Genomic DNA, 23,862 nt, shown 5'->3' with positions numbered 1-23,862 from the left:
AGCGTGGACGCAAGTGTGTGTTGCGTGGCAGAGACGGACGTACATTGGGTAGGACTGTGACCAAGCAGATTACCACAGTACCAAAAGTCACAGTTGTGCTGAGTACATTGTTTACAAACCCTGTTAGCGTCAAAATAGTCAGAAGGGAACTCCTGCAGCAGAGTATTTATGGCACATATGCAATTCCCAAACCACTCGTGACTGTTAACCATGCTGCTATACGGAGACAGTGGTGCAACGCCCATACAAACTGGACAATAGAGCAGTGCAAGACTGTCATCTGGTCGCATGAATTTACCTTTACACTGTTTCCAACTGCTGGCCGAGTTTACGTGTGAAGAACGCCAGCACAGCGTATGATACAGACCGTTTGTTACCAAGAGTGAAGCATGGCGGTGATTCAGTGATGATTTAGGTAGCAACTTGCATGGTCATGTCACTACCAAAGACTACGTAACCATTTTGAGTGACCAGGTGCATCCCTTTGTGCAAACTTTGTTCCCAGGTGGTAATGCTGTGTTTCAAGATGATAGAGCCCCTGTTCATACAGCTCACATCGTCCAGGATTGGTTTCATGAGCACGAAGATGAAGTGTCACATCTGGCATGGTCTACACAACCGCCAGATCTCAATATCATTGAGCCCTTGTGTTCAGTTGTGGATACCCAAGATGCGAGCCCGCTGTCCACCACCGTCGTCTCTACAACTTGCAGCTGCTCTGGCGGAAGAATGGTACAACATTCCTTTGACAACCATACGCGATCTGTATTTTTCCATTCCCTGTCGACTGCAGGTCGTTCTGCGTGCCAAAGGTGGACCTACTCGCTATTAAAAAATGTAATGTGTAATTTTTCAGGTGTCCTACACAACATATTTTTGTCCATTCCCTGTAGATTCAGCTTCAAGATTGGATTCCATGTCTCCTTTTATTTGTCTATTGAAACTGAAACTGACAAATCTATCACTCCTGGTTAGAATATTGAACCCCTATAGACTGGAAGTTTAACCATAGTTTCACAACGTAAAAAGAAATTCTTTGTTATTTTAGAAGGAACTATTTTGCACGTGTCCCGTAGAATTCGTACGACGGACGCACTACCACTTGAAAGAAAGCTGCTCACTTATTAGGATGGTACAATTTATTTTAAATTATCATCATTTGCTAATTCGCGACTGCTTAAAATGCTGAATGGACTAGTCCTTGAGAAAAAGGAAAATAAAATTAGACAAAAGAAATATAGAGAGCAAGAAATATAGACCATAATATATATAAAAGATGCATGCTGAGCAAACTTTGCATATACTTTTGTTATTCTACATAAGTAAATGCACAAAACGAAATAAAAAAAAGTTCAACAAAAGAACAAACGAACAAAGAACAATGCACCCACATAAAATCCATCTTTACCACAAACTAGACAATACAAATGTAAATTTTTGTTTCAAGATAGATATGGTGAGATATTAGTATTCACACGCCAAAGGTCATTACGAAACATTATTGAAATAGAGAATGAACTAAAATTGGAATATGAATCAGGGCCGTGCCGTGGGGGGCGAGTGGGGCGACGGCCCCGGGCGCCGAAGTAAGGGGGCGAAAAAATCGGTTGAAAAGGGGGCAAAGGAAAGGAAAAATTACTTGGAATATATGTATGGGGGTGCCGTCATATACTGTCGCCCCGGGCGCTGATTTTCCACGGCACGGTCCTGCCATTAATAGACACTAAAGATAGTTTTTCGCTAGTATATATATATATATATATATATATATATATATATATATATATATATATATATATATATATATAGATAGATAGATAGATAGATAGATAGATATTATTCATTTAGACACGAACAGATGTACTCACGAATATAACATTTTTGATTTCTTACTAACAAGTGTCACTTGCTTTTGATTTAATTACAATAACGACTAAAATAAGTTGATATCTATGTATCAAGCCATGAAATCATTAACAGTCACGTGTGAAGTCCTAAATCTGGATGACAAATTATTGAATACTATACATGAACAAGTAATGTTTTCTAAATTTCACACTATCTTCTTTAAATTTATTTTGATCTCATACTTGATATTTTCCCCTTTATTTTCAGAAACATGTCGATGCAGAATAATTCAAAAGATGTTGAATTTTAGAAAAGAAAGAAAAAAAAGCTCAGATTTCGAGTGAAGTTCTATTAGATATAATAGTAAAATTTATATTAAACTTTGATTACATTATTAATGTCAAAGAGGGTGATTTACGTCGAACTAAACAAATTTAATCACTTATGGAATAGCATTTAAGAAACAGCTTACTGTTTAAAATATTGGAATATTATACTTATTGGCCTGCAGAATCAACTAGTAATAGACATTCTCACGAAACACTGGAAGTAAAAAAATATATATATATATATATATATATATTACGTTGGGAAATCTTTGTCCTTCTTGCTGAAAAATCCTCTTTTACAGGAACTTGCTGGCTATAACTCAATATACTTATTTTAAACCTGCATTTGCTGAAGAAGAATTACTGTCGGGCAATAGAGTGAAAACTTTAGCCCTTTTTAATAAATGCATAGTATCCAAACCACGTTGTCGTCAGATCTCATATAGGATACCCGTTCAACAATCGCACAGTAATCAATAAATAAACCAAAACAAACAAGCTTCTCTTGGATTTTTCAATTACTGATATTTAAACTAATCTTACACCAACTGCACATATTTGTTACATATATATTTGAAGACACGCTGGTAGTTTTGAACGGTATATTCTTCAGCTTCTTGGTCATAGTGCATTCGGTCCCTCAACAATATTCTTTTTTTTTTTTTTTTCACATCACTTTTGTAAAAAGAACAAGGCAAGGGGATCAAAATCTAACGAGAAGGACAGATATTAGAGCACACAATTTTTTTTGAAGGCGATGAGCTCAACATACAATGAGCTGGCATGTTGTCATGTAACAAAACAAAGCTGTTCTATAACAGTTCCTCACACATCTCACGCTGCCGCGAATATGTTAAAATACATCTACGCACTATTGTAAGTATACTGTGGTGTTCTCAAGAAAAAAATTCTCGGTGAGGTAACTACGTGGAATTCACATATATCCACAGTTTAAACAGTATAAACATGTTTGATGGCTTGGTACTCTCGTAGGTTCTCTTTCTTTTCCTTTTTTTTTCATTCATTCACTTACAATAAAGTTTTATCATGCTCTTTGCTACATTACGCAACATTTTACCGCTCCTCTTTTAATAAATGCTACATGCAATTTACTGCGGCAAAGGGTGACTACGATTAGAACGTACTCTTGCGGTCAAAACCACAAAACATTAGACGCTCTCAAAGAGCAACCCATGTTTAAAAAAAAAGTTTCATTACCTAGCAGGGACCCTGTATTTTTAATTCTTTAGGGTCTTTTGTAAGGTAAAATCTTCAGGTAGAGATAAAACTTAACAAAAAGTACACTAGGTCCTACTGAAGAAAATCACAATACAAAACTTTCTAAATTTTAAATGTCAAACACACCACACTTCTTTACATGATTCTTTAAATGATTAATTACAAAAAATGTTAATCTTAGAAACAGCATTAAAACCCTAATACTGTTAGTTGGTTAGTGGCTAATATACACTTCATCAGCGTCAATACTACCGGTACATGCCAGACAAACAGAGAAGGCTAAGTCTTACTTGGAGTCTGAAGTGCGAGCCTCATTCTGCGAGGAGCACCCAACGATCCCGGATCAATGCCAAAATTGTATTTAAGGCATAAAGAATTGTTGAACAATCTTAGCTCGTCCAGACTTTGTTTATAATGTTTACTTAACCGAACTTGATCTACGATAAGTTCGGTAACATTAAGGCCACATGCCTCAAATACTTCTTTCTTACAAAGCTCTATAACTTCCTTCGACAGTTTCCCTTCTTGGAAACCATTTTTCAATTTCGGGTCCACTTCAATATATCGGTGCAATATAGTGGTACACATTTCGTTCATGATCTTAATTGCATTGACATCATTCTCAAAGATCACGTCACAGCATGCTGCAATAAAATACACAGTAGTAACCCAATATTGTAACAAAGATTTTTTTTAAAAAAATTTTATTTGTGTGTGTGTGTCACTGAATGTCGTTTTTGCAAAGAAATGGAAATAAATCACTGGCACTCAGAATATATAGACAATAATTGGAGTTATGAAAAGTATCTTACTTAATGCAAGTGTTCTAGATGTTAATGTATGATTAATTTATTTTCGGCTGTTCATGCCACAACCTTCTGCGACGACTTACCTAGTTTTTTTTTATTTTTTTATTTTTATATATATATATATAAGGTTCTGCATAGTAATGTAACCGCATATCAACCCTTAGGCAATTTTAGGTAATAACTCTGTAGTAGATTGCAGATAAACAGACGAAAATTTAGTTTGTAATAATAGCTAGGCCACTAGCATTAAGATATTTTATATAAGTATACTTTCTTTTGAGTGTGTCACTAAATATTATTGGGGTTAGTTTTATGTGGAATATCAATCAAACAAAAAATAAAAATTCATATAAATGTAGTTTCAAAAGTACACAAATAACTGTCATAAGGATAAAAATTAACAATAAAAAATGTACTATTTACCAATGACTTACCATTAAATGCATTTTTTTTACATTTCTTTTCTTTTCCTTTCCTTTTCTTTTTTTAAAAAAAGTTTGCAGCCAACTTGAAAAATTATCTAATGAAATTTTAATATTTAGCAATGATTCACAATTAAATGCGTTTCAAAATTGGTCAGTCACTGTTAAATATTAAATAGTATCATACGTCAATTTATTTCAATAAACAATACGTACGAAACATTTCTTAACAAATTCTTTTTAAATATTATTTCTAAAATAAGGTTACCATACAACTTCTATTTTAATTTTTTGCCACAATATTCTTTTGTTCCCCAAAATTTCTCGAATTTCTTCTAGTAATGTTCAACTTAACTTTTGCTTAAAAAAAGAAAAAGAAAAAAAAGAAAAGAAAACCGAAAGCAATGGACAGGTTAAGTACGGCGTGTTTCCGTCAGTATTTCTTATTCAGTTGTTTCCGTTGGGTTTTCAAGGTCGTGAATGAGTTGCATGTGTAACTTACAATTGTTACAAATTGACTTATAAATATTATGAAGAAATAACAAGTTTTGTTTAAGTTTCTGAAAGAGGGAGCCTTAAAAACCAAATATAATAGATCAAAAATAAGTAAGGGAGGAACCTGTTCACATTAAAATAGAGTGAAACATCGCCGATCTGTGTTTTCTTTACCTAGGAACTATGGATTCGACACTAACATGGTCATTTTGAACACGCTGATTTTCACTTCTCCCCTCCCCATGACCATGGGGGGGCCAATTTTAAATTTGAACGGCGACTGGCGCATCATTATTCATCTCAGTGATCCCGAAAACTATGGGTTAGGCACTAATATCCGTTAGGAGCTCCCTCATGGCTATATAGTTAGCGTACGCGTCTTTGGTGCGGAAGATCCAGGTTCGATTCTCAGCGGGAATTCATGTAGTTCGGATCTCCCTTTAAGCTGTAGTTCTACGTCTTATATAGCACTGTTGCTTGAAGGTACGTTAAACTCCAATCCACCACTAATAACATACGACGTCCCGGGTGTTTATCCTTTCCCTTTATGCATACATTTTTACTATCCACCAACCTCCTACCCCAAGCCAAAAACGGCTTTGTACGCGGTTAGATCTGATATAGAGTTACGTAAGTACCAAATTTGGTGATTGTAGGTGACTTCTTTCTATAAGAAAATCTGATGGTAGACATACACATTATTTTATATAGCTATAAGTATAGACCAGCGTTTCCCAACCTTTTTCAACTTGCGGCACACTACGGATGTAACTTAAATTCTCGCGGCACACTACGGGTGTAACTTAAATTCTCGCGGCACACTCATATATATTATTATTAGTAGTAGTAGTAGTAAATAGAAAATACCGGTCACCACCTTCTCACAGAGAAAAAAGCTCGATCACTGGTTTTCCCCCATCGTAAATCATTATAATTATTTTTCATTCTAATTCAAAAATAGAAAACAATTCCAATGAAATATAGGACTCAGGCTTTTAAAAATAAACTTACTTTTTGAAGATTGTATCCAACTTTTCACTAAGAAAGATCACTAAATAACAAACAAACAAACAAATCTCTTGTACTTTTAAAACAGATGGAGGTAATTTGTATGAGTGTTTGCTTTGTCGAAAGGGGAGAATGAGATTTTAAAATTTCAAGTTACGAAATAACCTGTAACAGTAAAGAAGTAAGAATGGTCATAACAATAATAAATATTTTTTTTTTGAACATTAAAAATGTACAGACAAGTAACACAGTGTGAAACTTATAATTTATTAACATGATTAATATACGTCACAATTTTTAAGTATTAATAAAATCGTTTTCGAAATACAGTCTGTGTAGTAGTAATGTATGTATATACATTAATATATTACAATTACAGTATTTTTTCAATTGTAGAGGTTCATAGTAATGTGAAACAAAAATACACATTTTTCCTGTATTGTAATTTGGTTGCTATATAATTAATAATTTTGTTTTTATTTCCTCGCGGCACACCAGCGGCCCATCCACGGCACACCAGTGTGCCGCGGCACACCGGTTGGGAAACGCTGGTATAGACAGTAGTTTCCTAAAAGGACCTGTGCTGAGAGTGACAATAACTATCTACCGAAACGTACATAATTGCATAAAAAAATGGGTATTTTTGAGTATCTTTTTAAAAAATAACTAAAGCATATTAACAAGTATTTAATATGCATCGTATTAAATCATGTAGCAATTGACTTATATTCTTTACTTTATGTTTTCTTAGTAATATTGAAAGAATTGGACCAGTTTGGGTACTATTTTCAGTAGTACACAGAATTGTGTATTTGATATCACAAACATGCCTGAACTCACGTTAATTGCCTCGTCCCGCTATTATTAAGAGCCAGTAAATATCTCGCAGAAAAATTCTATTAAGAAAAGGACCAAACTTTAACACAGATTCAACTATTTTAATTTCAAATCGAAGAACATTTTCTCAATATGTTGCATTACAATCATACACAGGGCTCCAAATATTCCGGGTGATAGGTCGTCATGGCGACAGGACACATGAATGTGGCACTTTTATTTTTATTTATTTATTTACGTTTCCCATTTTCACCTGTCAGTGGTTCAAATTTTTATGTTCATGAATACATCCATAAATAATTGCTTCCAAGTTAACCACGAAAGCGTGCGGCATCAAATAAGCAAACACAGAATTTGCAGAAATCTCGACTGACGAATTATTTTAGCATGCCGATGAGAAAAAATGACCCGTGTTCAAGTATTGAGTCGGAACCATGTGAAGAATGAATTGAAATTTTAGAATCGGACAATGTTACTGTTTCAATGTATTGAAAGTATCCTTTAATCCAGTATTCTATGGTTCGGGACATTCTATAACTCTGCACCGATTGAGCCGTAAGAATATTCAATTAAATACACATTCAATGTTTGAATTTAATTTTCTTCTCTACTGAATTATAAATAAGAATATCTTAAACCTCGCATTTGCGAGAATGACGAAATACTTCATACAGAAGGATATTTATATCGCCATCATGTACCGAGAGAAAGGCGCCAAGAACTTCAGAAGGTGGGTCCGTAAACACACAAAATACAGGTTCAGAATGTCCGTAAACACACAAAATACATGTTTTAATAGTTTACATATTTATCAAGAGTGACTTATTTTTTATTTTCCCGTTAAACCTATATTAACTCTGATAATCCGGAAAAACGCTTGCTGCACTTCTTATAGCGATAACTGTAGTCCAAGGCCAAAACATCCACGCTTAAGTCAGGACATGAAATTTCAAGTCTAAATCTAGTAGCCACATCAGCAAAATGAAGAAAAACAAAGTAAAGTTTTATATTGCTAAAGTAAAAATCTGGGCGACCGGAAATTCACGCCCATGCCTATATATCAAATTCAATTGATATTATTGGAGCGCATAGTTTTCGGAACTGGAGTTAGAAGAAAATCTTTAGACTCCTGGACAAACATATTCCATATCAAATCATTTTTCAAAAACAAGTTGAATATAAAATAAGTATATGAAAAAGCTATCAAGCAATTTCAGTAGTTAAATTGCCTTTTAAAAGTGTAATTGTGAATGTTGGAAAATAATTCAAATCAGTGCTGACATAAAAGACATTACTATTCTTAATTAAGACACTCCAGGTGTTTAATCATTTTCATTCTCTCCGGCCTTGCATCTTGAGGTTATAATCTCAACATCAGATTAGACTAGCTCTGAGCTGCTAGTAGGACTTGAACCCAAGATCATGCACAAACAGACCATTCTAGTCATTCCAGCCCGGAATCTCCCAAACCACAATTAACTTAGTAAAAACCTATATGTCCCACTATTTTAGCTTGTGAATTTATAGTGTGAACTAGCCTTGTTAAAATTATTCTAATAAATTACCGAGCCATCATGTACCGAGAGAAAGGCGCCAAGAACTTCAGAAGGTAGGTCATGGTCTTTACTGGCTACTGTTACCGAGGTAAACTGAAGATTCGTAGGGTGGCGAAAAACTGCAAAATAAATTTTATTTTCAGGAGCAGATCATGCAGCCGATCTACGTGTATGAAATTCCAACAATGTACGCCAATCTGGTGCGCATTCACATGGGCAAGGCCTCATCACATACCTCACGATCGTCCCTCACATTCTACAGGGAGATGGGGGAGGCAAGTGGTATACAGGTGATACCTTTCAATGAGGTACATGTTAAATCTCCAGATACAAGTTCTATGGACTATTGTGGATTTGGACTTCTGAAGCAGGCTTTGGAAAAACGGCGTGTAACAACTGTGGAAGGGCTTTGGAAAGCTGTGCAAAGGGAATGGGACAAGATTCCCCTCTCAGTTCTTCAGAGAAGCCTATCACAGTGGAAATTACGCTGTCGGGCTATTGTTAGGAACCAAGGGAAACACATCGAGCACTTACGGACCTGGCGCCATGGATTCTTCAAAATTTTTAGGTAAGTCGAAATCGGCCAAATGTAGACTGAACAACCTCTGTGATTCTTTGGTGCCGAAAACACCTGAATAATAATGGGAAGAATGCTGGAATAGCTTACCATACAAAAATCATAAACATACTGTTCTTTTTCCTTAACTAAATAGGTAATGCGAGTGATTTCGGTGCTCGCGTGGTGTTGTGTTCGATTCCTGGTAAATATGCAAAGATTCGAATGCAAACCCAAATAGTAGTCCGGATTCTGCTTTAAATGGTAGAGCCTGTCCTATACACTCATGCTACTGAAAAAGGGAAAGAAACGAAGTTATATTTTAGAAACTGATAAATATATGTTACTACCTAGGGATGAGAGTTTTAGCGTATGTCTGCTCCGTTTTGAGTTACGGTCGATGAGTTAGTATATCGTTTACTTAATCTTCATCTGTTGTTAAAATATTTTTACTTTAACACCAAAAATATTATTTAATATCAGAATATATCTATGGAAATTAAAAGAACAACTCGATCAAGTAGATAGGCACCCTGGCACTAGGTATCATAGATGTAATAGCTTAGGCTCGAAGAAGAGGGTGTTCTACATTCAATGAAGTGGTTTCATGTAGAAAGTTTTTCAAGGGCAAAGAAAGTGAGAAAAAGAAACTGACAGGTTTTAAAACAGGGGTTTTAAAATGGGCTGGGTCTACTGTGGCAAATTACGCTACCAGATGACGATTAATTTTTTGCTTGCTGCGATTTTCTCTTCCAAATTTTAGATGAAACTATAATAACACATATTCCAAAGATTTTCAGAGATTTAAAAACAAAAAATATGCATCTATGAATTAATTATGTTACTACCTAATAACCATGTTGGAAATGTTCATTGCTGATGTAAACATTTTGTTCCTGTTTTATTTATTGTTTTTAATTTTTTTTAAAAAAAACATATCGTTTCCTACCCAATTCTCTACAAACATTGTTGACTCTTAACGAAATAATATAAAGGCGTGGGTACATTTGTTTGTTAGGTTCTCAATGTAATTATTATTACTTAAATTTTCTGTTCAAACTACACTCAGCCTTGGAATTTTAACCAATAGCAAATATATTTATAAACAATTATACCAAACAGTGTTCTATTCAGTTGGACAAAGGTCAAACTTATATGTTAAGTTTAATATTATATTTTCAAATATTCTCTTCTTAACCCCTTTAACGAGGAATGTCTTTAGACGTGCTACCAAGACGACACTAAATTCGGGAGAGCATGTCCAGACGTAGTTAATAAAAAGATCTGTCCATCCTCGGGAAATGCACTATGCTCGGGACGGGAGAGAGAGAGAGAGAACACCTTGGATGTAACTATTGAGAACATCGTCCCTAGTAAGGGAATTAATCAGAAACCATTTGAAAATTAGCAAGTAGTTTGTATTTCCAAATAATGTACTGCTTGCTTTCCCTAGGTAAATAAGACATGAAGCTGGGAACTTTAAAGACTTGTCACTTCTTTGTTCCAAACTTAATCGTTCGATGTAGGTTAGGTTCGTTCCTAATAATTGCCTAGACCTAATCAATTAATTAGCATTAGATTCGTTCTAATCACTGCCTAGACCCAAGAAATCAATTAGCATAATTTTTAATAAATGAATACAAAGAAAATACATTTTGCATATTTTATTAATTTCGTGGTATAATTATTTCGGCCCCTCTTAATTACAGGGGCCTTTTTCAAGTCATTCAAAAAAAGAGGTTCGGTCTCTTTTAATTACTAAAAGCTTTTTCAAATGATTCACAGAAAGATGGTTCTATCTTTGATCTTACTACTCTATTGCAACCAGTAGGTACTTTAGATGTACAACTTTAAAAGTTGAATTCATATAGTTTGGAAGTTTACAGTAGTTCCAGACTGTAAAACAAAAATCACTTGTTTTCGATTATTTTTACATTACATTTCTTTCCACCAGGGTGGAAAAAAATCATGATTTTTTTTAAAAAAATCATTTTTGTTGATTTTTTTGATTTAAATCGATTTTTTTGATTTAAATCAAATCTTTTTCCTCGTATAATACAAGTCGCGAACTGAAGAAAAAGCATTAGGAATTAATATTAAATGCTAATTATGCTATTTAAGTGAAAGTATTGGGGTTGAATTTTGAATTATCCTCAATTGTTAACCTATATCAATTCCAAACAATGTTTCTTAACCCTTTTAAATTATGGCTCTTTTTAAAGGTAAATTATATACTTTCAGTAAAGCAGCTACAGCATCATCCCTATTTATCCTAGGATCATGGTACATACATCACTCTCTTTAGAATAGAACAGCTTTTAAAACGGTAACATTCACATTTCCTATCATGTACCTGAAGCGGGAAATTTTGAGAGTAATCGGCATTTTTTTTTTTTTAATTTTGATCCCCTCTGGATTCCCCTGCGTTAACGCACAGATCTCAAAATCAACTAGGAAATACTAAGGGCCGTACTAAATGTGTATACATAATTTCAAGATTCTATTTTGAGTATTAAGGGTGAGGAAACTATTTAACAATGAGCTAAGAACATTCCCACAATGCCCCAGATGACCCGGATGTAATATAAAAATTTCCTCAGACATCCCTATTTATCCTAGGATCATGATTTGTACATTATTCTCTTCAGAATAAAACAAGTTTTCAAACGGTATCATTCAAGTGTCTCCATCATGTATCTGGGGCGGGTAAATCACGAAAAGAGGAATTTTTTGTTAAAAATATCTTTTTTCTTAAATTTTTACCTCTGTGGATCCCTTCCCCTGTTTTAAGGCAGAGATCTGAACAATACTGAGGGGTGCACTGAGTAAATGTGCAAAATTTCAGTCTTGTAGTTGCAAAAGTAAGTCCGCGAAAAATAATATTCTCCAAATACCCCAGATTCCCGTATAAAAAAGAATCTCAGGCAACAGTTTCCTGAGACATCCCTATTTATCCTAGGAGCAAAGTACGTACATCATTTTCTTCAGAATAGAACAGCCTTTGAAAGGGTACCATTCATATGTCTCCATCTGAGGCGGGAAAATCATGAAAAAAGCTCCTTTTTTAAAACATTTTTGCTTCTCTGGACCCCGCTGTTTCCACGCAGAGATCTGAAAACATCTAAAAATTATAAAGGGGTGCACTGAACGAGTATGCAAAATTTCAGTCTTATGAATGCAAAATGTAACCCGCCAAAAATAATAATAATACGCATAACAAGAAATATCTTTTTAAATTTATGACGTCATCACACACTATGCCTCAACGCAGAAAGGCATGGAAGCATATGTAACGTGTTCTAAAATGCCTCCAGTCTTGAAGAAAACGAAGTAAAAAGCCTTATTGGTACTTTTTTAATCGAATAATAAAGATTCTACCCTATCACCTAAAAATATGTGATATAATTTAAAAGGTTAAGCATTAAGGAAAAAGTACAGCAACGTTTATCAAAATGACACTTTTTTTTTTCACAAAAGCTACTGATATTTGACAGGGGCCTATTTTTAAAAACTCAGAACTAGCTTGCGGCATGAAATACATAAATTTCGCCTAAAGTTATAAAATTAACAAAAAAAAAATTTTGTTGGAGAGGTGATAGGACCCCTCTAAATACGCCCTATTATCTGGGAACAAACAAACAGACACGCACAAAAAAGAATTTTCGTCTTAAATGTCGATGGCGATTTCTTCATTGGAATAGTTAACGATTTTAAAACCCAAACCCAATGTAACAAAAAGAAGACAGCAGGATTGCTCTGTTACCTGTTCAAAACGGGATTTTCCCTAATCATCCTCTGCATGACACTTGTTTTCATACTATACTGTACATTTGAGTCTCATTGTATTATGATTATTAACTTCCATAATCGAAATAACAGAACAGAAACGGGATTTTACTTATTTTCACTTTGAATTAATTTATTTCGGAATTCGATTTAAATCAACGATTTTTATTAAAAAAATCAAGTGATTTAAATCTTGATTTAAATCGTGATTTAAATCAGACTGATTTAAATCAATCCACCCTGCTTTCCACCCCACTCCCTACGGGTGTCTTACATTCAAAGAAATCTCTGCAACTTGTAAGTTGTTTTTAAAAACGAGTTTCATTTTCTAACATGAAGAATTATTGAGACATTATTTTATATATATAAATTTTAAGCCACGACTTCCCCCTTGAAGCCTCCTGCTCCCCCTTTAGGATAGAATCAAAATATGCTATATAGCTTACCGTCTCTTTCAGACTATGGTCTCTTCGATAGTTACTTTGAAGTATGAAAAAAAATGAATACATAGAAACATTCATTTTTATATGGTATATAAGGTTGTCAAATTCTTCTTTATAATTATTTGAGTCTATCTACAGTGTTCTCCCATATATGACTTTTTAGGCACTAATTTGAAAATATTAGAAGACTACAGAACAATACTGCGGAAAAGATGTGAAGTAGTATCAAACTTGAAAAGTAGATCTTAACATCGTAACACTACAAAGTTAATCTTCGAAACTTAAAAGTATCCTCTTTTGCTATTGGCCTCTCCGCATTGCGAGCCCGTTAGTTACACTGACTATATAATTATACAATTAGATTTCTAAGGAAAATCACCATGCTGCGTAGTGGTGCACACAGAATTTCAACAAGGGAGTACAACTTCCCAAGTTGATATCGATTCCGGATATTTGTATGCATATCTTTAACATGCTAAGTGTTTAGTTTTGCATTAATATCTTGTTGAAGAGAGTGTATCAAATCCCCGAAACCTTCCTTGGCGTACGCCATTTATGTAGAGTACATGATCTTTAATATGGTCTAGAAATCTGATCTATGGTTGTAATAATGATTTTCCTCCCTTTCCAGTTTTTTTCTTTTCAAAATATTTAAGTTTATAGTGTTTTAAAACATTCTAATTAGCATGCCTGTCTTTTCCAAAGGCGTAATTTCTGGGAGGCAGGGAGGGGCAATTGCCCCACTAAGTTTGAGACTTATATAGATTTTATCAATAGAATAGTAGTGAATCAGTGAAAAACGCGAAATTTTACTTATATCAGAGGGTCTTGTCCCCCCCCCTTCCCCGCCAAGCAAAATCTGAAATGACGCTCCTGGTCTTTTCTATCTTGGAAAATCAAACGAGTCAGAACATTGATTGTACTAATTATTATCAATACATGTGGATCGTCTATATTATTACTTGAGTCTGGTATCTGTGGAAGCTCTTTTATAAAATGAAATGAAATGAAATCTTTAAGTTTTACGTCCCACGGTTATGCCGACTAGGCTAAAGGAGACGGTGATGATGAGAAATGAATGAAATGGTGTTATGAAGAAAGTGGGACGAAACGGGAGAACGCCGAGAAAACTCACACACACGATGTTTGTCCATCACAAAGCGCAATTAGCGCGAACTGGGATCGAACCAAGGACCACACGCACCAGAGATGAACCCTCTACCACTCTGCCATCACAGCCCCAAGGTCTTTTTACAATCTCTACTGAAATGTCTCGAGAGGACTCTTGGACAAACTGCTCATAAATATCAGACTTACACAGCAATAACTTCATAAGATAGTCAGCATAAAAGTTACATTCATATGATGTAGTTTCGTAAGTAGTTTCATATGACGACGGTACAATAAAGTATGAAATACTTTTGCGTAAAATTTCTAAAAAAAAAATTAACTTTCTCTGCAATTACGACTATTTCTTATATAGGTGTTGCTTTATAAGTTGTTTCTTTTTCTGACAGCTAAGGCTGAGCGAGCGGTACCTGACTCAGTAAATTGTTTTTCCCTTTCTATGGGACAAAAGCAAATGAAACCGTGCTAAATTATCAGCTTATTTATTTATTTATTTTTGAGGGAAGGAAAAACAACTTTACATTATTCGAAAAAATCTCCTGTGGGAATGTTCTTACCGTATGCTTTTTTTTTCTTTTTAATTTACTTGCAATAGAAAAGATAAACTTCAGTTTTATTTGTAGCCGGTAATTTCCTGTAACTCCAGGCAGTACACCGTTTAGTCAAGTAACCATTATTTCCAGAATATGATAATTATAACACGCTTTTAATAAAGGATAAGAGTGCACCTTGAGCAGAAACAAGTGGTTTTGTTCAGGATGTGGCACTGTTCACATAAAATAAGGTAGTGATAAGTAGGATAGGGTCGGGTTAGCTTAGGGTTAGGGAAGTTTGAACCCATTTTGTTAAAATTAATAGAGTGTAATTTCTCGTATTCCTATTTATTGTGAATCGGTTCCTATGAATGTTCTGCTCAAAGTGCACTTTTGCCTAATAAAGACTGTCTAAATAAATCTTTACACTTTTAATTATAGTTTCGATTTACAGAACAAATTTGTAATAATATTTTAACACACTAGCGTGTAAATAATCTCAGTATGTTGTGTTCTTTTCTGTGCGATGCATATCTACGTAGAAATACATTAATGAATGTCTAACTTGTTAAGCATAGATTCGCCCATAAAGTAGCCATTAACCACACTCTACAAAGTGAAATGAAGTATCTTAAGTCAGTGTGCTAATTCGTGATGGGCAACTGTAGAAGTGTCTGATAGTTAAGAGATCCACATAACTGTGAAATTTACTTTAGTAATGTGTTACATTAGTTTGAAACACAAATGTGCAAGCAATAGAAACATATCGGAGGATTACCTTACCGTTTTTATGTCATATACAGTATTTTGCGCTATTCTCGTTTGCTTATGCCCACCATCACTGATGAGCCTACTTCCTACGCACGCACCCCCTCGCAGAAACTCGGGCCTTCCCGATGTGCTTCTGCACTGCCTCGCTTAGATAGCATTTTTTTTTTTTTTTTTTTTTTTTTGTGGACACGTAGAAGTTGATTAGTGTCTTCTACACAATTGTTCTTATCGCATACGCACACTGAAGCTCTCCTAAACCGAATCTGCACAGAGGAATTAAAGTGCACACCCGAAAAAGGATTGTTTTAAGATACAGAGAGTCGTTTCAATGAAAATGAAGACAATTTATGTATGGATCTGTATAATAAATCTGCACCGTAGTTTCATCACAGAAATAGGAATTGAAATAAAACATTTACTTAAAATTTTCAACTGTCCATTTCAGATTGGTACATAAATACTTCCTCTTATAAAATATTATAACTTATTCTGTCAGTTTGTTCAAAAATAAATAAATAAATAAATAATGTAATTAACCGAATGATAGCTCTAATAGTTTTTTTTCCGTTATTGTTAAACCTAACATAGCTTTTTAAAAAATTTCCTATATACGTACAAATTCACTATTTCTTTTATTATGTATTTACATTTTAAAAAAATCAAAGAAATCATAGTAGTGTTACGTTTCGTTGGTATGCCGGATGTCGAACCCGGCTACGAACACAATTCACTGTCTGAGTTGAACAAGAAAACAGTGCGTAGAGAAGCAAATGTATGATTATGTAAACTGGTGTATACGGTGGTAAATGAAAAAGATTAATCTTTATGTTTTATAGGTAAAATACGAAGAAACTAAAACAGGAATTTTCTTATTTTTTTTCAATAAATTAATGTAAAGCGAAATTTGAATTTTATCTTACCTTGTGAGGTATCATGAGAATTGTGAACATTGATGGATGCTTGAAGCATTGGGTAAAAAATTTTCGGCCATAATACTGCGAAACACCCCACTACAATTGCTAATATGAACACAGTTTTTCCCGTTCCAAACTCAACAGTAGCCATATTCGCAGTTCGTCCTGTCGTGTTTTCGAGACTCGTACAAAACCAATGCAATCGCCTCGCTCAATATGTTCTGCTTCTATCCACTAGCGCGCTCGCGTCGTCTGCATCATCGTCTCAAGTGAATACACAAACACTGAAGAAACACTTTCGCAGACAAATGTGTTACAAAGAGCGCAGATAAAGTACACAAACGAGCGGGGAAAGCTAATAGAAACTATTTCAACTATTTAACATCTGAGAGCATTGTCTCTGTGACGTCAGTCTTAAACAAGAGTTCAAACAAGAGCATTTCTATCGGTTAAATGAAAATATGACTTCCGTACTTAATTAATTTACTATTGATCTTATAAATAGAGCCGATTATAAATAGAGAGAAAATTAATAAACGCTGTTAGGCTAAGTTCCTTACTCGGTGTCCGTAAAAGTTGGTAATAGGAGCTATTATACCCATCCGTCTTTAAGTTAAAATAATTGAAGTTCACTTCTATTACTCAACATAGCCTATAGAATGAATTGATGTTTGTATATTCCACGTCAATAATTTTCGGAAAACTTTTATTTATTTATTTATTTAAAAAGTTGAAATGCCCGTTTTTCGCACGGGGAGAATAGGTTTATAGAAAATACGTAAATCCACTCTCACCTTAAGATCAACACTACTAGAGCATAAGGGCCTTAGGTAGAGTCATTCTAATGCGTAATTAGGCCCTATGTGTTTTGCATTTGTTTACTCAAAATAGTGTTGTTTATAGTTCGTCAGAAAGTTGTACGATGCTTTTTGTTTGCTAAATTGAAATATTCTCGAAGTATACCGGCATACCGAGAAAATTCAGACAATACCGACAAAAACCACCAGGCAGTCATTCTACTGTTTGGTCACATAAATAGAGTTGTCTCTTGTAGAAAATGAGTTATCTGTTAAGAAGAGAAGGCATGACGTTTACTTTTGATTCTGTAATCGAACTCCCTGTCATAACTTTTTAAAGTTAGTTCCCCATTAAAAATGTAATATAAATATGCTTCAGTAACCATCGAACGTTGTCGGGTCACTTAGCCTCACCCCCCTTCCCTAAAAGGCAGAGACTGTGGAAATGTAAAATACGCCACTGATCGGGCCCCTTTCCTTTGAAGTGAATACAGTTTCAGGAGAAATGCATTTACAAATGTAACACTTTACTGTTTCCCATTTAGGGCCTACCATATGGATGCATGTTCACACTTTCAAAGATGACGTCCGTCCTCCTCCGCCCCTAGCCGCATTGTGCCTAGATATTACAAGTTTCCTCGAGGACTAGTTGTCTCAGAATTGCATTGGAAATGGAAACCATATCCATTGTACCCCGAGCTAGCCCTATTTATTCTTCCTAGTGTACCGAACACCAACGCAAGCCTTGGGCGATCTTCGACAAAAAATCATATTTTTGTGTGTATCTAATGACGCCTCAAATATTACAGGTCACAGGGATGTTGAGTACCGTATTGATTGTTGTCGAGTAAAGAAGTACGTGGTTATCTGTAAGAACACTGAATGATGTACAGTTCGCGAGATATTAGATTGTAACACTTATTTTAAACCACCCTGTATATATTTTTTCACTATTTGTTAGACCATATAACGCTCGTGATTGAGCGCGAAATTCTGTTGAATTAGCGAAATTTGCAAAAAAAAAAAAAAAAAAAAAAAAGTCCCGATATTCCACGAAATTTACGCAAAAGTGACAATTTTTCGATGCAATGTGATGAAAATTCCCATTTTTGAGAAAATAGACCACCATGAATTTTTGAAATTTTACATGCGAGCTCCAAATGGTATCTACTGGTGAAGTGGATAGTGTGGAAGGAGTGTTGTGGGGTATGTTAGATGAGCATTCAGAAATAGTTGGAAAGTGTCTCCAACTAATGTACATAACAGTTTCGAATGTTGATGTGGAGAGGGCTCTCTCTTACAATTGACAAAAGTACAAATTTAACACCAGAAAACATTGAAACAATGCTTACGCGTTATTTGTATAGGTAAACTGTGAACACCAAAGTTATTATTTTTCTATTAATGTTCTCTCTTCAATGAGGGTGTTTAGTGTTATTTTTTTTAAAAAAAAAAACTCAAATATTGTTTAATATAGTCATGCATGAGCTCATATCATGGTGATTGATGAGTGGAAATTAAGGTGAAATACGAGGTAACTAATTATATTGTCAAGGAAATAGTGTTCTTACATTGAATTTTTATTCGCCGATTTTATCCCGCTTTACGCATATTTTTGAAACGAAATTACGAATTCCTATTTACCACAAAATGGTGTCTCTAAACATATGGAATTTAAAAGAGAGAAAGAAAGAAAAAAAATTAAGCATACCTTAATAAAACTTCCAACCACGTTTTGATAAAGATAGAATCTGGATTTTAATTAGAAACTCAAGAGGAGTTTTGGGCAGGGCCGGATTTAGCATTTTGGCGCCCCCTAGGCCCAATAATTTTTTCCGCCCCCTAGTCTGGTTAAAGTTACTTTCCTAAAAAAAAAAAACTTTATTAAAAAATTATAACAGGTCTATATGTTAATTGCTTAAACACCACTCCACGATGCAATTTTATAATTGCAAGTTTTTTGGGGAATTTATTTGGTTCTGGGCTTAACAAAATACCGTTAATGTATTAACAAAAGATTGGTGAACTTTACCAACAATTATTTGTTCCAATGAACTTCAAAATCAGAATGCTTTATTAGCCTATTTTTTTTTAATCAATTCAAAATATGTTAAGTTATGGCTATTTATTTTTATTTCTAGATTTTTTTCTCTCGGCCGTGCGCCCCCTGGGAGCTTGCGCCCATAGGCCCGGGCCTACCGGGCCTATTGGGAAATCCGGCCCTGGTTTTGGGGCCGCGGTGGCTCAGTGGTAGAGCGTTCACCTCTGGTGCTTGGGGTCCCGTGTTCGATCCCAGCCTCCGCCAAGTGAACTTTGTGGTGGACAAACACCGTGTGCGTGGGTTTTCTCGGGGTTCTCCCACTTCCTCCTACTTTCTTCATTCCACTATTTCATTCATTACTCATCATCACCGTCTCCTTTAGCCTAACCGGCATGCCCGTGGGATGTAAAACTCAAAAATTTCACTTCATTTTTCAAAAGCAGCTTTTGGTACAAAGTCGAAGCCAGTTTTGTTAGAACTCCATATGGGATTGAAGATCTGAAAGATGAGTAAGTTTCGATAGAAAGAAGTTGATGCAGGAAAGGTGTCGACCTGGCATTGTCTAGTGTGACTAATGAGAAACACTGCAAAACCCTGGTCAGAGTGGATGCCGCAAGCTATCGAACGCCGGCGTACCGACTGGGAAACTGTTTTTACCCAACTGATAATATTCTTGCTATTGCAATTAGTATACCTTAGAGTGCAATATCTGTATTGCCATCACTGCTAATGGGATCAATTACATGCTCCATGTATCATGTACTTCCTCCTGCATGTGAGTATGCAACTCCGCACATTATGTTTCGTCCGCCATTTTGAATCGGCATAGGCTATCAACATTTATCACAGCATGTCGTACGTATTGCAACCAAGGTTTACCTTTAGATGTCTGTTGGCTCTGAAGACCATAATCTACTACTGACTACAAACCAAATTATTGGAAACAGACCGTAGAACTGAGACCATATCCTCTTCGACAAGCTTCCTTCCCGTCCAAAGCTTTTACAGTTCAATAGCAGTGACTTATCTGAGACCAGGAGTGCCCATTAGCCGGTTGTAAAGTGCAGGTTGCACCCATGAGTTTATTAGGCGGACAATTTTTAATTTTAAATGGTACAATCAAACTGAATAAAGGGCCATTCGTGTATTACATAGCGACAGGGGCGGATCCAGGACCGACTTCTGGGGGGGGCGGTGGGTTGTCATACTGCTACTTTTAAGGGCTCCAAACTTTGGGATGGGTTTGATTTATATATATATAAGAAAGTTTCCTCTTCTGGGGAGGGCGCTCGCCCCGATCGCCCCCCTTGGATCCGCCCCTGTATAGCGATATATTTTTTAAACCATTTTTTGGTCACAGTTCGTAACTTCTGGCCAAACCACTTTCCCTTCTTTGTCATGTAACGCTTTTTGATTTTGCTTTTTTTCACCAATTTAGCTTATTTGGGGGGTTGTTAAGAAAAACTAATTTTAATGACAGAAGTTTTATTACAAAATGCTTGTATTCTGAATATTTTTTTTTTTTTTTTTTTGGTAAACAAAATAAAGTATTAGGAAATTGTAGTACCGTAATAATATTTCAACTCCATAAGGTTATTTAATTAATCAGTCGATAATTCTTCGATATTACATATTTTCGTTTTCCCAAGGAGATCTCACCCATTCTTTTAGGTCACCTATGATTGGCAACGTGGAAGTATTGCCGGAAGATGCAGGTAAAGCACAATCTAAAGAACTGACAGCGAACTCTTCTTCCGGGATTCAGGATACTTCCTGTATTTGAAGTTTGCCAGTTCGACGATGCAAAGAAGTTCTCTTCCTCGTCGACCACAGGCTCGACGTCGCTGCAAACGTGGAGGAGTAGGAGCATCTCGTTTGTAAACAAGCTTTCGAGCATCTTTGACTTTGGGATTCAGTTCAGCCCTTTTCAAATTATTCTTGTCCTAAATTATTGTCAGAATGAAAAAAAAAATCAGTACGAGATGAACATCCTACGAATTTGCTATTTAATATCTTATTTTGATCTGTAAATCGTGGATCGTTCGTTCACGGAAAATATTATTTCATGAAAAATAGCTTCTCCTATTTCACATACGAAACTTCTTAGAAGAATAGAGGAGGTAATGATTGAAATCAAAAGTTTGGATCACATTTCCAGGAATAGCGACACGAGTGGAAATGCAACGGTATTTTTAAACGGTGGTAACGATCACTAACAATTAACTCCAGAAAAGCTTTGTTTGCCGTAAATGCAGGTCTGTGAAGTTGACCTACCCAAATTAGCTTACCCACTTTTATCTACATGAGCTGTTAGTTCCTCGTTAGTTCTTACCAAAGTTACGTTATTTTCGCGATTTTAAAGATATTATACACAAAAACCAATGGGTAGGCCAACTTCACATGTGAAGTTCGCGTACCCAACAAGCTTTCCCACATTTTTCGAGATGGATCTTCAGTTCCTCGTTAGTTCCCGTTAGTTCTTACAAAACATCCGCTAGTTCCGTGATTTTGTACAAATTAGAGTACAAACAAAAATGTGTGTGTAGGCTAACTTCACATGTGAAGTTGGCGTACCCAACAACCTTTCCCATATTTTTCCACATGAATCGTTAGTTCACAGTTAGTTCCCGTTGGCCTACCTAAATTAGCTTACCTACTTTTATCTACATGAGCAGTAAGTTCCTCATTATTTTCCGTTAGTGCTTACTAACGTTACGTTTGTTCCACGATTTTAAAGAAATTATACACAAAAACCAATGGGTAAGCCAACTTCACATGTGAAGTTGGCGTATCCAACAAGCTTTCCCACATTTTCGGCATAAATCGTTAGTTCCCGTTAGTTCTTACAAAAGTTCCGTTAGTTCCGCGATCTTATACAAATTAGAACATAAAAATGTGTGGGTAGGCTAACTTCATATGTGAAGTTGGCGTACCCAACAACCTTACCCACATTTTCCACATGAATCGTTAGTTCACCGTTAGTTCTTACTAAAGTTCCGTTGGTTCCTCGATTTTATACAAATTAGAGCATAAATAAAAATATGTGGGTAGGCTAACTCAGTGGTGCCCCCCCCTTATGTCCATGACGCACCCCCCGAATTGTCTATCCGTAGGTGTTCTTCCATGAAAGAAATCTTCTTTTCGATTAATTTTACCCCCCCCCATCAAACATTTATATAGATTTTTAACCCCCCAAATATTTCAATGACGCAGTTTGCGTCATAGCCCCCCCTTCTGAGCACCCCTGGCTAACTTCACACATGAAGTTTGGGTCAACATGTTTTCCCAGATTTCTCAACATAAATCGTTAGTTCCCGTTAGTTCTTACAAAAATTCGGTCAGAGATGGGTTATAGGACTTTTGATATTTTGACTTCAAAACTGATGCTATTTGATTCTACAAGTCTTACTTAGTCTACATACTAAATTTCAACTTGCGCAAGTGAAGGGATCCAAAGTTATGGGGGTCAAAATTTTGCTAAAAATATAGGGCGTTATAAGACTTTTGATATTTTGACTTCAAAATTGATGTCATTCGATTCTACAAGTCTTACTTAGTCTACATACTAAATTTCAATTTGCGCAAATGAAGGGATTCAAAGTTATTGGTGGTCAAAATTTTGCCAAAAATATAGTGGGTATAGGACTTTTGATATTTTGACTTCAAAATTATTGCCATTCGATTCTACACGTCTTACTTAGTCTACACACTAAATTTCAACTTGCGCAAGTGAAGGGATCCAAAGTTATGTGGGGTCAAAATTTGGCCCCCCAAAAGATACGGTTTTAGGACTTTTGATTTTTTCAATTGAAATTTTGAATCGCGCAAATTAAACCCGGTCATAAGTTAAGAGGGGATCATTTTGCAAACTGGTATAATATTCAGCGTATAAATTTGAATAGAAAATGAGTTCACGATTTGGCAACGCCACTTTGATAATGTATAGATTTGACAACGCGATTGTTTAAAGCTATTCTTGTTCGCGTGATTGTAGAAAACCAATACGTTCTGAGAGAAATCATATACCGACCACGCTCTATTTTCATTATAACTAGCTCATTTTTCCAATAATGGAAAGGTGGTCAGAACTAGGAGGCATTGATGAAACCAATATCAATTATTATTATTTCAACAATGAAGAAGATGCAATTGTATTCCTTGCAAAATATAATCTTATTCCGACAAAAGGAAACACTGACAAAGTGAAATGTAATATGTGGATCCGATATTGCACAAAAGATAAGAGTGGCCACGCATAGAGTAGTGGCTAACGCTCTCGTTTTTAGTGCGAGCGGTCCCAGGTTCGATTCCCGGTGGGAACACTCGGTCGAAAAAGTATAACAGCTTTTT

The 23,862-nt window shown here is 35.4% G+C and overlaps 1 protein-coding gene across 6 annotated transcripts in view; it reads right to left on the bottom strand.

Annotated features, from left to right (window-relative positions):
• RIC-3 (RIC3 acetylcholine receptor chaperone) overlaps positions 1 to 16,977 on the bottom strand; it is a 144,463-nt gene extending 127,486 nt beyond the window's left edge. For 3 of the 6 annotated variants that reach the window (XM_081742275.1, XM_081742277.1, XM_081742276.1), the window contains exons 1-2: positions 16,681 to 16,977; positions 3,707 to 4,060 (exon numbers count right to left, since the gene is read on the bottom strand). In XM_081742275.1, the coding sequence (XP_081598401.1) occupies positions 3,707 to 4,060; positions 16,681 to 16,825 (499 nt within the window). In that variant the 5' untranslated portion in view covers positions 16,826 to 16,977. The remainder of the gene's footprint in view (positions 1 to 3,706; positions 4,061 to 16,680) is intronic. The other 3 variants (XM_081742279.1, XM_081742280.1, XM_081742278.1) reach the window with 2 other exon arrangements.
• Between the last annotated feature and the right edge of the window lie 6,885 nt (positions 16,978 to 23,862).

The sequence above is a fragment of the Thermobia domestica genome, chromosome 16, assembly GCF_964235325.1.
Source record: "Thermobia domestica chromosome 16, izTheDome1.hap1.1, whole genome shotgun sequence".
Taxonomy (NCBI): Eukaryota; Metazoa; Arthropoda; class Insecta; order Zygentoma; family Lepismatidae; genus Thermobia; species Thermobia domestica.
The sequence above is the reverse complement of the archived record's forward strand: the minus strand, read 5'-3'. Positions and strand labels throughout refer to the sequence as shown.